The 11,988-nt window shown below is 33.7% G+C and overlaps 2 protein-coding genes across 4 annotated transcripts; one reads left to right on the top strand and one right to left on the bottom strand.

Annotated features, from left to right (window-relative positions):
- The first annotated feature begins 982 nt into the window (after positions 1-982).
- Positions 983-4,920, top strand: LOC105114304 (non-specific phospholipase C2-like). 2 transcript variants are annotated; one of them, XM_011010817.1, is made up of 6 exons: positions 983-1,044; positions 1,269-1,811; positions 2,398-2,785; positions 3,016-3,235; positions 4,259-4,438; positions 4,544-4,657. In XM_011010817.1, the coding sequence occupies exons 2-6, from the start codon at positions 1,330-1,332 to the stop codon at positions 4,564-4,566; spliced, it is 1,293 nt and encodes a 430-aa protein (XP_011009119.1). In that variant the 5' UTR covers positions 983-1,044; positions 1,269-1,329; the 3' UTR covers positions 4,567-4,657. The 2 variants fall into 2 exon arrangements, with proteins under 2 accessions (XP_011009119.1, XP_011009118.1); XM_011010816.1 differs by having other exon boundaries at positions 989-1,044; positions 4,521-4,920.
- A 454-nt stretch (positions 4,921-5,374) lies between these two features.
- On the bottom strand, positions 5,375-9,718 carry LOC105114305 (uncharacterized). Of its 2 annotated transcripts, none has more exons than XM_011010818.1 (9): positions 9,566-9,718; positions 8,657-9,297; positions 8,099-8,166; positions 7,782-7,983; positions 7,341-7,438; positions 7,169-7,238; positions 7,009-7,080; positions 6,707-6,820; positions 5,375-5,767 (listed from the first exon to the last, which is right to left on the bottom strand). In XM_011010818.1, exons 2-9 carry the CDS (start codon positions 9,059-9,061, stop codon positions 5,696-5,698), a joined length of 1,101 nt encoding a protein of 366 aa, XP_011009120.1. In that variant the 5' UTR covers positions 9,062-9,297; positions 9,566-9,718; the 3' UTR covers positions 5,375-5,695. The 2 variants fall into 2 exon arrangements, with proteins under 2 accessions (XP_011009120.1, XP_011009121.1); XM_011010819.1 differs by having other exon boundaries at positions 8,657-8,956; positions 9,566-9,716.
- Positions 9,719-11,988: the final 2,270 nt, after the last annotated feature.

An 11,988-nucleotide genomic window follows, 5' to 3' on the forward strand; every position in this document is an offset into this window, starting at 1 on the left:
TTGGCAAACTAGCACCGTACGATGTTCTTAGAAAAATAACACAATTTAATAAAAATCATCAGTGAAAAGCATGTTTTTTTAAAAAGTAGTTGTTGGAAAGTGAGGCATTTTAAACATAGAGTTAAAATGGCCGAAATAAATTTTAATGAGACAAAAAGGAAAAAAGAATAAAAAAGAATGAATAAATGAGATTCTATGGATAAGTAAAAGTTTGATGACAACACCTTTAAAATCATCAATTTTTTCTTATGAGATGTATCCAATAATATTAATAAAAATCATTAATAATGATCAAAATGAATCATAGTGTCATTAAATAGAAATGAGTGGCTAATTCTTTTTTTTTTTTTAATGTGTAATCCTTTTCAATAATTATTGACGGTTTTTTTTCATGGAAGTTAGATTTACCCTGTTGAGATATTTTTTATAATACATGGAATATTATAATCAGAATTTTATTATATTTTCATGTCTTATTCTTTTCTTTTCTCTTATCATTCCTTTATTTTTCTTAAAATTTATGGAAGATAATTTTAACAATTTGTTTAAAATATTGCTGCTCTCCAATTACAAGTTTTTTAAAAATTATAGTTTGCAAGTATATTTTTTTTTTATCAAACTGTGTTTATTAAAAATGAGATTGCCATATTTTTAAATAATGTGCAATTTAAAAAAAACTCAAATATTTGTGTCATAACTAATTTAAAAATAAATAAATAAATTGTCATAACCACGCGTTTAAAACAAACAATATCGAGCAAGTGAGGTTCTGGCCCCGTAGCAAAACAAAGAAGCAACACCATCCATAAAGATACTATTTAATATTATAACAATAATTTCTTTGCAAGATATATAAAAATAATATATTTTAAAAATTTATTGTTAATATCACAACATCAAAATAATTTAAAAATAAATAAATAAATTGTCACAACCACGCGTTTAAAACAAACAGTATCCAAGTTTAATTCAATACAACCGACTGCCCTTGTAACGAGCACACTATAAAAAAGGTCACGGGCTTGATTACAGAAATCGTCAAACATAGCCGTAAACATATCCCCGCGGTGCCTTACCTGTTCACTGGACTTGCAGGATGTTCAGTGGACCGTGAGGATTAGTCGTGGTGCGCGTAAGCTGCCCAGACACCCCACATCAATAATAAAAAAAAACAAACAGTATCGAAGTTTAATTCAATACAATCGACTGCCCCTGTAACGAGCACACTATAAAAAAGGTCACGGGCTTGATTACAGAAATCGTCAAACATAGCCGTAACCAAAAGGTGAAAGATCATCCTCTCCTTTCTCCCCTCTGATCCATCTCCGAATGCAACAAAACATGTCCACAAAAAGACCCACTGCCATCTTTCTCCTCCTCCTCCTCCTCCTACTCCTCCATGACCGAATCCATGCAAGCTCGATAAAAACTGTAGTGGTAGTAGTGATGGAAAATCGTTCTTTTGATCACATGCTAGGTTGGATGAAGAAAATCAACCCTGAAATCAATGGTGTTGATGGCACTCAGTGGAATCCATTGAACATAAGCGATCCAAGTTCGCAGAAATTCTTCACCAATAACCAAGCTCAGTATGTTGACCCTGATCCTGGCCACTCTTTTCAAGCAATAAGGGAGCAAATATTTGGGTCTGAAGACACATCCAAGAATCCTCCTCCCATGAATGGCTTTGCTCAACAGGCTTTCTCGATGGACACATCGACCAACTTGTCTCGGGATGTCATGAATGGATTTGAGCCTGATATGGTAGCTGTGTACAAGACACTTGTATCTGAATTTTCTGTCTTTGACAGGTACAGCTACTTTTTTGTCGGTCCACGTTTAAGTAATTTACTACATAAAGATTCCGTTTTCAATGATTTCGATGTGAAGATACTGATATTTACCCGAAAATATAATTCATTGATGTCTTTTTTAATCTCAGGAATGTCCCAATGGCAACTAGATTGAATTTCAGATTAAATTCTTATCATAACAACAAATCAGAGAGAGAGAGAGTATTTGATGGATATGGTTTTCATGTTGAAATTGGTAGGAATCCGATTTTTTTTTTCTTCTTTTTTTTTAAAAAAACAATTATTGCAAGTGTTTTGAATATGACACAGAATTTTATTTTTTATTTTGAGAAAATAACGTGGGGTTTTTAATCCTCCAAATTAATATGCGTGCGTGTTTATACTTGTATGTCTTTTATTTAGAAAAAAAGAGGATTTTTTTTGGAAGTATTAAATTAATTTATAAACTTCAAAATATCCACTTAGCTATACTTTTTGGTTAATCTATTGCACAAACATTTGTATATTGTTGACATGATTTCGCGATTACTAGTATAAGCACATGCAATGTCTAATTTAACAAAAAAAAATCGTGCTTTGGCAGGTGGTTTGCTTCTGTGCCATCATCCACACAACCCAACCGTCTATTTGTTCACTCAGGCACATCCGCCGGAGCTACCAGCAACATTCCGGCATTGCTCGTTAAGGGGTACCCCCAAAGAACAATTTTCGAGAACCTTGACGATGCTGGAATATCTTGGGGAATATACTATCAGAACATTCCCGCCACATTGTTTTACAGGAACTTAAGGAAGCTCAAGTACATCACTAAATTCCATCCTTATGGCATGTCGTTTAAAAAACATGCAAAACAAGGCAAACTTCCTGGTTATGCCGTGCTTGAGCAGCGGTACATGGACATCAAGATATCTCCTGCCAACGACGATCATCCTTCCCATGATGTTTATCAAGGGCAAATGTTTGTCAAAGAGGTACTCATAAACTTTTTATATATATATATATATTGAAGTCATTCGTACGTATTCATATAATTCATACACACATTCACAAGTATGCAAAGATTGCATTAATTAATCTTTCATTAGAGAATCTACCTCATTATTGGGATTGTTCTGAGCTATAGTTTCTCTTAAAACGTATGTTTACTTTTCTTTTCCTTCTCAAATTGTCAAAGATGTTCTTGTGATTGTCAATATTGCAGGTGTACGAGACACTAAGGGCAAGTCCACAATGGAACGAAACTCTATTGGTAATCACATATGACGAGCATGGTGGGTTCTATGATCATGTGGCTACACCTGTGAGTGGGGTCCCTAGTCCCGATGACATTGTGGGACCTGAGCCATTTTTGTTCAAGTTTGATAGACTTGGGGTTAGAGTTCCTACAATCGTGGTCTCACCTTGGATAGAGAAGGGAACCGGTAAGTAGCATATCACTTTCAAATTTCAACCATCTCTTTTCATATCACTTTCAAATTTCAACCATCTCTTCTTTTCTTTTTTTTTCCTTTTTAGGGATTTTAGCTTACCGAACAGGATAATATCATCGTGGGAATTATATTCCTAGCATTATCATGTATGATTAATGGCTAACTTTACTTGAATGTTACTCTCAGCATCACCTTTACGACTAACTGTTAGTTTATGTGCAATATGTGCTACCTATTTCACACTGCTTTTGATACGAAAAGAGAACAGGTGACCTTCCACTTCTCTCGTGTTTTTAGTACTCATCCATTGTCAATGTATATATATACATACACAATGTGAAACGAAATCCTTGTGGATGAAAATCAGGCTAGCAAAAAGTGAGAGCTGCCAATTTGTCACTTCTCTTCTTTTTCTCAACCAACGAAACATGCGAGGAAATTAATTATGGGGTGGTTAGGGTGTCGTTGAGTCCTTTCCCGTTTGGACAGAAACTTCGGGAAAACTGGGTGCAAGTTTTTTTCTACACCGTCTTAAAAGGTGCATGTAGTTGAAAGAAAGAGAGGAAAGGTAGTGGATTTCTGCTTTGTTGCCGAAAAAGGTTTTGCGTGCAAGAGATCGAGGAATATGGAGCACTAACTAAGCCAACAGGTAGCCTAACATGAGCACGGATCTTCATCAATCATGCTTTTCTAGTTTACTTTTCGAGATTGAGTCCGTCATATTGTGGGCCCGTGGTAAAACCCAAAAGTACTGGGACTCGAACGAAAAATAGACCTAAATTTCAAGCTTCTTGGCATGACGTTAGGTATCAGAGGTAGTTCCTATGATTATGATCATTTTGTAGCGATTGATGTTGTTTTCTGAAAACTCAAGATCTCGAGGGTGAGTTTTTTGAATGGAAGGCATGACCATTTATCAATGTATAGCATCATCATGCCCTGCTTTTGCTGATTATTATCAAATGAAAAAATTAACCAAAAATTGATAAATGTTACTTCGGCATTGTGATGCAGTTGTCCATGGACCTAATGGGTCACCATTTTCAACATCAGAATACGAACACTCATCCATTCCTGCGACGGTGAAGAAGCTCTTTAACATGCCGTCTCCTTACTTGACAAGGAGGGATGAATGGGCGGGTACCTTTGAAGGAATCTTACAGACTCGGACTGAGCCCAGAACTGATTGCCCAGGTCAGTCACCTAACTTGTTTTCCAAGCTGAATTCTTTAGCTTTTTGCTAACTGTTTATGTTCTCATCCTCACTTCTGAATAGAGCAACTACCAACTCCAACTCAGGTCAGGAAGAGCGAGCCCAATGAAGATGCCAAGCTTACTGAATTCCAGCAGGAGCTACTACAGCTTGCAGCTGTGCTAAAAGGAGATCATATTTTGACGAGTTACCCTGACAAAATAGGGAGGGAAATGACAGTCAAGCAAGGTAATGATTACATGGAGGATGCACTGAAACGATTCTTCGAAGCAGGACTTTATGCTAAAAGCATGGGAGTTGATGAAGAACAAATTGTTCAAATGAGGCCCTCCCTCACTACAAGACCATCCAAACCAACCAATCATCCATGAAGATCTTTGTTACATACTCGGCAACATTAGCTATTGTGCCCACAGCTAAAAAAGAAAAAGAAAAAGAAAAAAGAATCCCTCTTCTTACTCTACTGATAGTGTTTTATAATGAAATTGAGCTCATGAATACTAGAAGATCTCAGGAAAAAAATCCATTACCCTTGCAAACCCAAAAAAGTTTTAATCGGTGCCGACACATTAACAAAACGCAATTGGATAGGCATAGAGATGGCTTGAAATTTTAATCCTCAGTCCACGACTCATGCTATTGAAACCTAAAGCTTGCAGAATAAGAGCTCTATGGGTTCACTTAAACCATGCCAGCCAGATGAAACACATAACCACTAAAAATCTGTTTAGAAATGTAGTTAATGGTTATTTTTAAAAGTATTTTTTATTAAAAAATATATTAAAATAATATTTTTTTATTTTTAAAAAATTATTTTTAATACCAATATATTATTAAAATAATTAGATATATGCTTTTAGTTATCTCTGAGTATTATCTATAAAATTAACCTGCCCACTGGCTTTCAGCCACGGTTAAGCACAAGACAACTTCTTCACCATCGTTTCATAAACAGCAATGAGCATCACAAACTGTGAAAGCAAGAAAGTCTCAATTTACAGGTCTGAAATATTCAAAATTAGCTCAGCACTATCTCAAGCGTAGCAGATATGTGTACAAAAAGAATTCAGAGTCCTTGATTAAATCACGTGTCACTAACCAAAGATCCCTCTTTTGTGAAGGCATTCCTATTTTCATATACCACTCTTTTGTTACCGAGTAGATCGTATGAGTGAATCTCTACTGGAGGATATTACACTGAACCACGAATCAATGTGCTCATGATCCACATATAGATCTCAGCCACTGTTCAATGAGTCCCAGCCTGGAATGTTAGCTGTAGCCTCATTCACCATCTTTACAAGTCTCACCTGCAGAGAATCATGATGAATGGATTGTTAACTCAATGAGAGAGACGGGGAGCAAATAAAGTGCCTTCGTATCCATGGTATATGTTTCGTGCAAATGAAATATAGTATAGTATAATGACTTGTACTTCAGATATCAATCACCATCTTAACTATCAGTTCCCATGGGATAAGTGACTACGAAAAACAGTATATATAACAGAACCCTTTATTTCACACCGGATAAGGATGACATAAGAGACCAAGAATGCTTGATAAACTTAATGCATGGATGTTTTGGTTTCTTTCAACCTAGGATGTTAGGTCCATGTAGTTTTTCATTGTGTTGGATGGAGAGCAAACAAGGCTTTTGCTCTATACTACATAATAACATAGACAGTTTCACATTGCAAGTGATCAGGATGGTTAGCATGCCAAGTTGATGTAAACCAAAACCTTGACAATATAAATGGTTGGTGTAAACAATTCCAATCGATGTATCAAATAGTTTATTATATGCAGCTTTTCAGGGAAAGCATCATGGACAATGCAGTAACGCCTTCTACAAATTATCAATTCATTATTTAATTTTTTTTCCTTCTGTACAGGGATGACAATTCTCTTGTACATCTCCAGTCCATGGATAAAGCCCGGTTGGCAACTAATTCGTACACTCCTTGAAAAGTAACTTCAACCCATGCATTCAAGCATCCCCATTATAGCAAGTAAACAAATAATTGCGTCTGTGTGAAGGCCATTTTGAGAAAGTTAAACTTGGCCAACTTATTACAACCTTTATCAAAATATCGTAGTTTTATCCGCAAGTGCTGTGTATTCTAGTTCCAGGTAGACTTAATTTCAATATTTTTCCTCTAATCCCGCTCATCAAACATGAATTTTTTGACATCTGTATAATATGATTTCCCCAATTATCCCTTGTAAAAAATCTAGTTGTGAACTTACCACGCTTTCAGGAACCCCTGGTGGGGGCAGGGTGAGGTTCTTTGGTGGAGGACCACTGAGATAGGATCTCTTGTCAAACCGCCATTCTCCAATCTTTCCATATGTTAATTCTCCCTGAAAAATTAACAAATTATGGTAAACAAACTAAGAATTAAATATCGGTTGTTTTTATGAAACTAATCAAAAACAAACAAACAGAAATAGAAGGTGAAGAATAAAGTTAAAACATCAATATCATAGAAGATAAGAATAAATATGTGTGTGTGTGTGTGAGAGAGAGAGAGAGAGATCCCTTTCTTTACCTTCATATTATAGTCGCATCCATAAGTATAGTGGATGATAAATCTCTTACCAACTTCCAAATCCCATGGGGGCTGAAACATAAATGGATATATGTAACTCTTTAAAAGTGACTTCACAAAATAGAGAGATGCAAGAAGCATTAGCATATGCCATACATACCTGTAGCATAAAGTCTTTACGAAGTATATGCCGTACACCATGCAATGCTGATGCTACAGCATAGGCATACCTTATATCAACAGAGACATGTGAGCAGCATTGAAGTATTCCAACCATTCAAGAATTAAATTTCATTAGCAAAATAGAAAGAATCCAATTATATATTACTCACATCTCTAGCACCCAACCAAATGCCTTATCAGTCTCCGGGTCATCTTTCATTCTTAACGAAACATTCACCCATGTTGGTGAAATTTCCTCCAGCAGGGACTGTAAAGATTCAGGTAGTTCATCCAATGTTGATACGGAAATATTGTTTCAAGTAAACGAAATTAGTCCATCTCAATGATCACGATAATAGTGATATTCTGACAACAAGGACAGTGGTGCTTTGTATAAAAAATGATTAGCACTATGGGTTTCTAAATGAATTTCAAATTATATTCCCTCAATATTGGGGTGCTTTGTATAAACAATGATTAGCACTATGGGTTTCTAAATGAATTTCAAAATATACTCCCACAATATTGGGATTCTGATAACAAACATGGAAACACAAAAAATTCTCAGAACAATTGGTTTAAACTGGCTGCAATTGCAATAAGAGTTGTACCTTTTTTATTATTACAGGGGAATTGCCAATTGGATCAACATCTGTCACAGGACCCTTGTCCTCAGGATAAAACTTTCTAACAATTTTCTCATGTTCAGTTGGTTTAATATAGAAAAATGGAAACCCTGCTGGATTATAACCATGTGCCAAGTTAGGCAAAGGATTTGCAAATATGTGGTCAGGCTCTGCCATTAGAATGTATCTGTTTTTATCACAAAGTGCTTCTGTATCAGTCTTATAATCACCGATTGTCAGATGTCATAAAGCAAAAGCAAGAAAAAAAGAAGAAAATGAGGACCATAACTTTAAGAACTTACTCTTCCTCAATTGTTGCCTTTTCCAGCCATTGCACAAAAGCCCATGGTCTATTCAAGACAATATATCCCTGGATATAGCGTGAAATGGCCATATGAGCAAATTATGTAATTAACTAATTACTGATAGCAGTAAACCATGAGCAGTGACTGCTTTCCTCTAAGATTTGGAAAAGGCAGCGACTTGGCTGGGAAACACATCAAGAGTCAGCATCACTGCTCACAGAAGTCAATCTAAAACAACGTTGCATAAGAAATGTCAAGTTTGATGGCATGCCCCAGAGATATAATAGAATAAAATGAAAATTACCTCAATATAATTCATGCTATTGATGCACAGAACACCTCCTGGATCTCTTTATAAATTACCAATAACATTTTAAATTCACAATACTACAATATGTAAGCCTAGAAGCAAAATGAAAAAAACATCTGAGACCTATAAATTTCCCAAAGCAAATTCAAGTTCACAATAATTTTAACTTGGAAATCAACATGTAACAGAATAAAAGCCGGTGAATAAATATAAGCAACAGGGAACGTGAAAACAGAAAATCTCACCCGATCTAGGCCCTCCGGAAGAGGATCAACAACAAAAGTTGGAATCTCGTCCATCAAATGATCACCTTTTCCTGAATGCAACACTCGAGTAAACTTTCCCATGTCTGATCCTGGCATGTTTTTCATCTTCTTATACCAATAATACATAATCCGGCATTGCCATTGACTATAAGGAGCATCAGTAGCCGTAAGAGCAACATGGAATTTCAAATTTGACTTCCCTAATTTCCGAGAATTGGCTGGCATCTCTGTAACAGGATCAGAAATCCCTGATCCAAGTCCTGTACTAGAATCCTTATATTGTATTACCAAAGTCAACAAGTTATACGTGGCAAAGAAAAACCCTAGTGCCAAAAGCACCAATAGCAATGGCGAAGCTCGCCCCATATTTTTTCTCCCAATCATCTTGAACCCCCCCAATATACAGAAACTAAATTCCAACTCTCTTCACAATTCACAAAGTCAATCAAACCTCAATTATGCTATCTACAATAGCATTTAAATACAAATCCAGATATTAACATATTTAAACCACTCCAATTCACATCTCCAACACACAATTTCACCAGCTAAAACCCCACTATCTTTTCAAAACATCCAATGGGTCAATCATAAACTTAAATAAAAAGCCACGAACCAATCTGCATTATAATAACAATTAAACAAAAAGCAACGAGTCAATAATATAACACAATAATATACCACCCTGTTCTCATTATCAAACAGAGCTTAAACATGAAACCAAAAAAGAAAGCATAAGTCTTGGTGTCAAACAATGATAACTCTAATGCAAAAACAAAACCCAGACGTCAAAAAATGAAAATCCATGCAAGAATCAGAGCTCATGCTCATCAAAATAAATATAAAAATATACACAGATCTGTTGAAGGGTTTTTCCTTTTTGTTTACCTGATCAAAGAGGAGCAAAAGAGGAGATTTTGGGTTTTGTCAACTCTTTGCTAAATGAATAACGCGGAGAAGGTTTGCTTGACAACAGAGAGAGTTAAAGGTAACTGAATGCTTAATAAATTAATTAATTTATTGGGAGTATTAAAGAATAAAAATAATGGCGTTTTTAATACTTGTCCTTCAATTAATTAGGTGGAAGCTGATGTGGCTATGGTTGGATTTAAGGAGGCGGCGAGCATTTGGATTTAGTTCGTGTTTACCGTATTTTATAAAATTTTGAATTTTTTTAAATTAATTTTATTTATATTTTTAAATTATTTTAATACACTGTTCTCAAAAACATTTTACAAAAATAAAATATTATTTTTATATATTTACAAACAAAACAATACTTTAAAAAACAATTCCTTCAACCCTACAAACACTACCCTAATGAATTTTTTTTTTAATTTTTAATTAGCGCATTTAAATTTGTCCCAGTCTTATTCGATTCCTAATTTTGTTGTACAACAAAAACCACTTCATAATATGAAGATGGAAGAATGATTGGATAGAAGGATCATCAGCTAGTAGCCTAGTACAAGGATGATGAACTCGGAGGCTAGGTTTCCCTTTTCTCGAGATAAACAAGAGGGGTTTCGAGATCGCAGAGCCCTGCTCCTGTGAATGCGAGTTTAAGATTTGTCTCGAGATAATGAATGGTGTTTTTCGAGTTGAAAATGACCTCCACCGACTGAGGGCGTTGATTTTGACCAATTAAATTTATGTAGAGGGCTCATGAGATATTATAGTCGTAAATTCTTACAAAGCTATCAATCAAACAACAACCTTACCCTCACAAGATAAAAGGATTAAGATTGGGGTTTAAAAGGGCCTTCTTGGGCATTGTGTTGTAGCATCCTGACACGTCATGATCACGTATGGACGAACAAAGACTTGGGTTCGAGACTTGAAATTTTATTTTTTTAAAATTTAATTTTTTTATATTTTTAAATTATTTTGATGTATTGATGTTAAAAATATTTTTTTAAAAAATTTAAAAATATATTATTTTAATATATTAATTTTTTTAAAAAACTTTTCCAATAAATATTCACCCGTGAATAAGGGTTAGAAACTGCTTTGTTACCGGTTTTTATAAGAAAATAAATGCTGCCCAAAGTAGTCAATTTGCTGTACCCTTTTTTTTTCCATCCCAATAAAGCAACATGTAAATTGCATTACTAAGTACGGTTAGATGTTACTGGCATGTTTATTTTTATTTTTTAAAATATTTTTTTAAAAAATTAAATATAATATATTTTTTATTGTTTTAAATTAATATATTTTTTAATATTTTTATATTATTTTGATGTATTGATATTAAAAATAATTTTAAAAAATAAAAAAAATATTTTAATATATTTTTAAATAAAAATACTTTAACTATCACAGATGTTAGTCCATGACTAGGCGATCTGGGGTTTTACGGGAAAAAAATGGATTTGGGTAACTACAAGAGAGGTGATTTGGCATATTATTTGAGTGTGTTTGACCCTTGTTCTTTCTTTAAAGCAAAACAACTAAAAGTACATTAAAAAAAATGTTTGGTAGGGATTTTAAAAATCAATAGCTAATTTTTTTTAGTGGTACAAGTTACATGGCTCGTATTTTATTGAGTGTCAATTCAAGTTGCTGGTGTTTAGTCAATTAACATGTTTTTCTAGCTGATAATAAAAGCTCAGGTCTTGTTCAATATTGCTATCATCTAGTATTGATAGTAATACGGATTAAAATTTAGTTTCATTTAAAAATATATAAGTAAAATAAAATTAATTTATTAAATTTATGATTTGGTTTATAAACTTTATTAAATTTAGTAATTTTTTAAAATAATTTTAATTTAATTATGTGATAGTAAAAATAAAAGATTATAACAAAGAAATTGAATAAGCTAAAAAAAAAAAATAACAATGGGTTGAACAAAAAGAACAATTTCTAATTAATTTATTTTTGTATTAGAAAACACAATAAAAAATCCAATGCTAAATAGATCAATATCTAAATGCATTTATATTTATTTTAAGAATTTAATAAATTAATATACAATGGGTTTGTCTTTTTTTCCTTCAATTTTGGCTCCTAACTTTTAATCCAGTACAAATAATAAAATTAAATAGATATTTAAAAAATTAAGAATCAACACAATAGTTAAAATGTTTTATTGAGAGCAATATTTTTAAACTTGATTTGGTAGCCGACCTGGCTTTAGGCTCAAGTCATGAATTTTGATCGGATTAACCCTATTTTTTAAATAAATCAAAACAATATTATTTTGGTAAAAAAAATAAAAAAAATAACCAATAAGTTACAATCAGGTTTTTAACCAGGTCATCCGGTTAGATCAACTGGGTAGGTCAGGTTTTTAATTACCCTTATTTTTT

Source organism: Populus euphratica, unplaced genomic scaffold (genome assembly GCF_000495115.2).
Source record: "Populus euphratica unplaced genomic scaffold, PopEup_1.0 scaffold511.1, whole genome shotgun sequence".
Classification (NCBI taxonomy): Eukaryota; Viridiplantae; Streptophyta; class Magnoliopsida; order Malpighiales; family Salicaceae; genus Populus; species Populus euphratica.

Excerpts from the sequence above, each read along its gene's own strand:
- LOC105114304 (XM_011010816.1), top strand. The coding sequence starts at position 1,330 with ATGCAACAAAACATGTCCACAAAAAGACCCACTGCCATCTTTCTCCTC. Across the intron at positions 1,812-2,397 it reads GAATTTTCTGTCTTTGACAG|GTGGTTTGCTTCTGTGCCAT; the intron begins GTACAGCTACTT and ends GTGCTTTGGCAG. Across the intron at positions 2,786-3,015 it reads GGCAAATGTTTGTCAAAGAG|GTGTACGAGACACTAAGGGC; the intron begins GTACTCATAAAC and ends TCAATATTGCAG.
- LOC105114305 (XM_011010818.1), bottom strand. The coding sequence starts at position 9,061 with ATGATTGGGAGAAAAAATATGGGGCGAGCTTCGCCATTGCTATTGGTG. Across the intron at positions 7,984-8,098 it reads AAGGCAACAATTGAGGAAGA|ATACATTCTAATGGCAGAGC; the intron begins GTAAGTTCTTAA and ends TGATAAAAACAG. Across the intron at positions 5,768-6,706 it reads CAGGGGTTCCTGAAAGCGTG|GTGAGACTTGTAAAGATGGT; the intron begins GTAAGTTCACAA and ends GATTCTCTGCAG.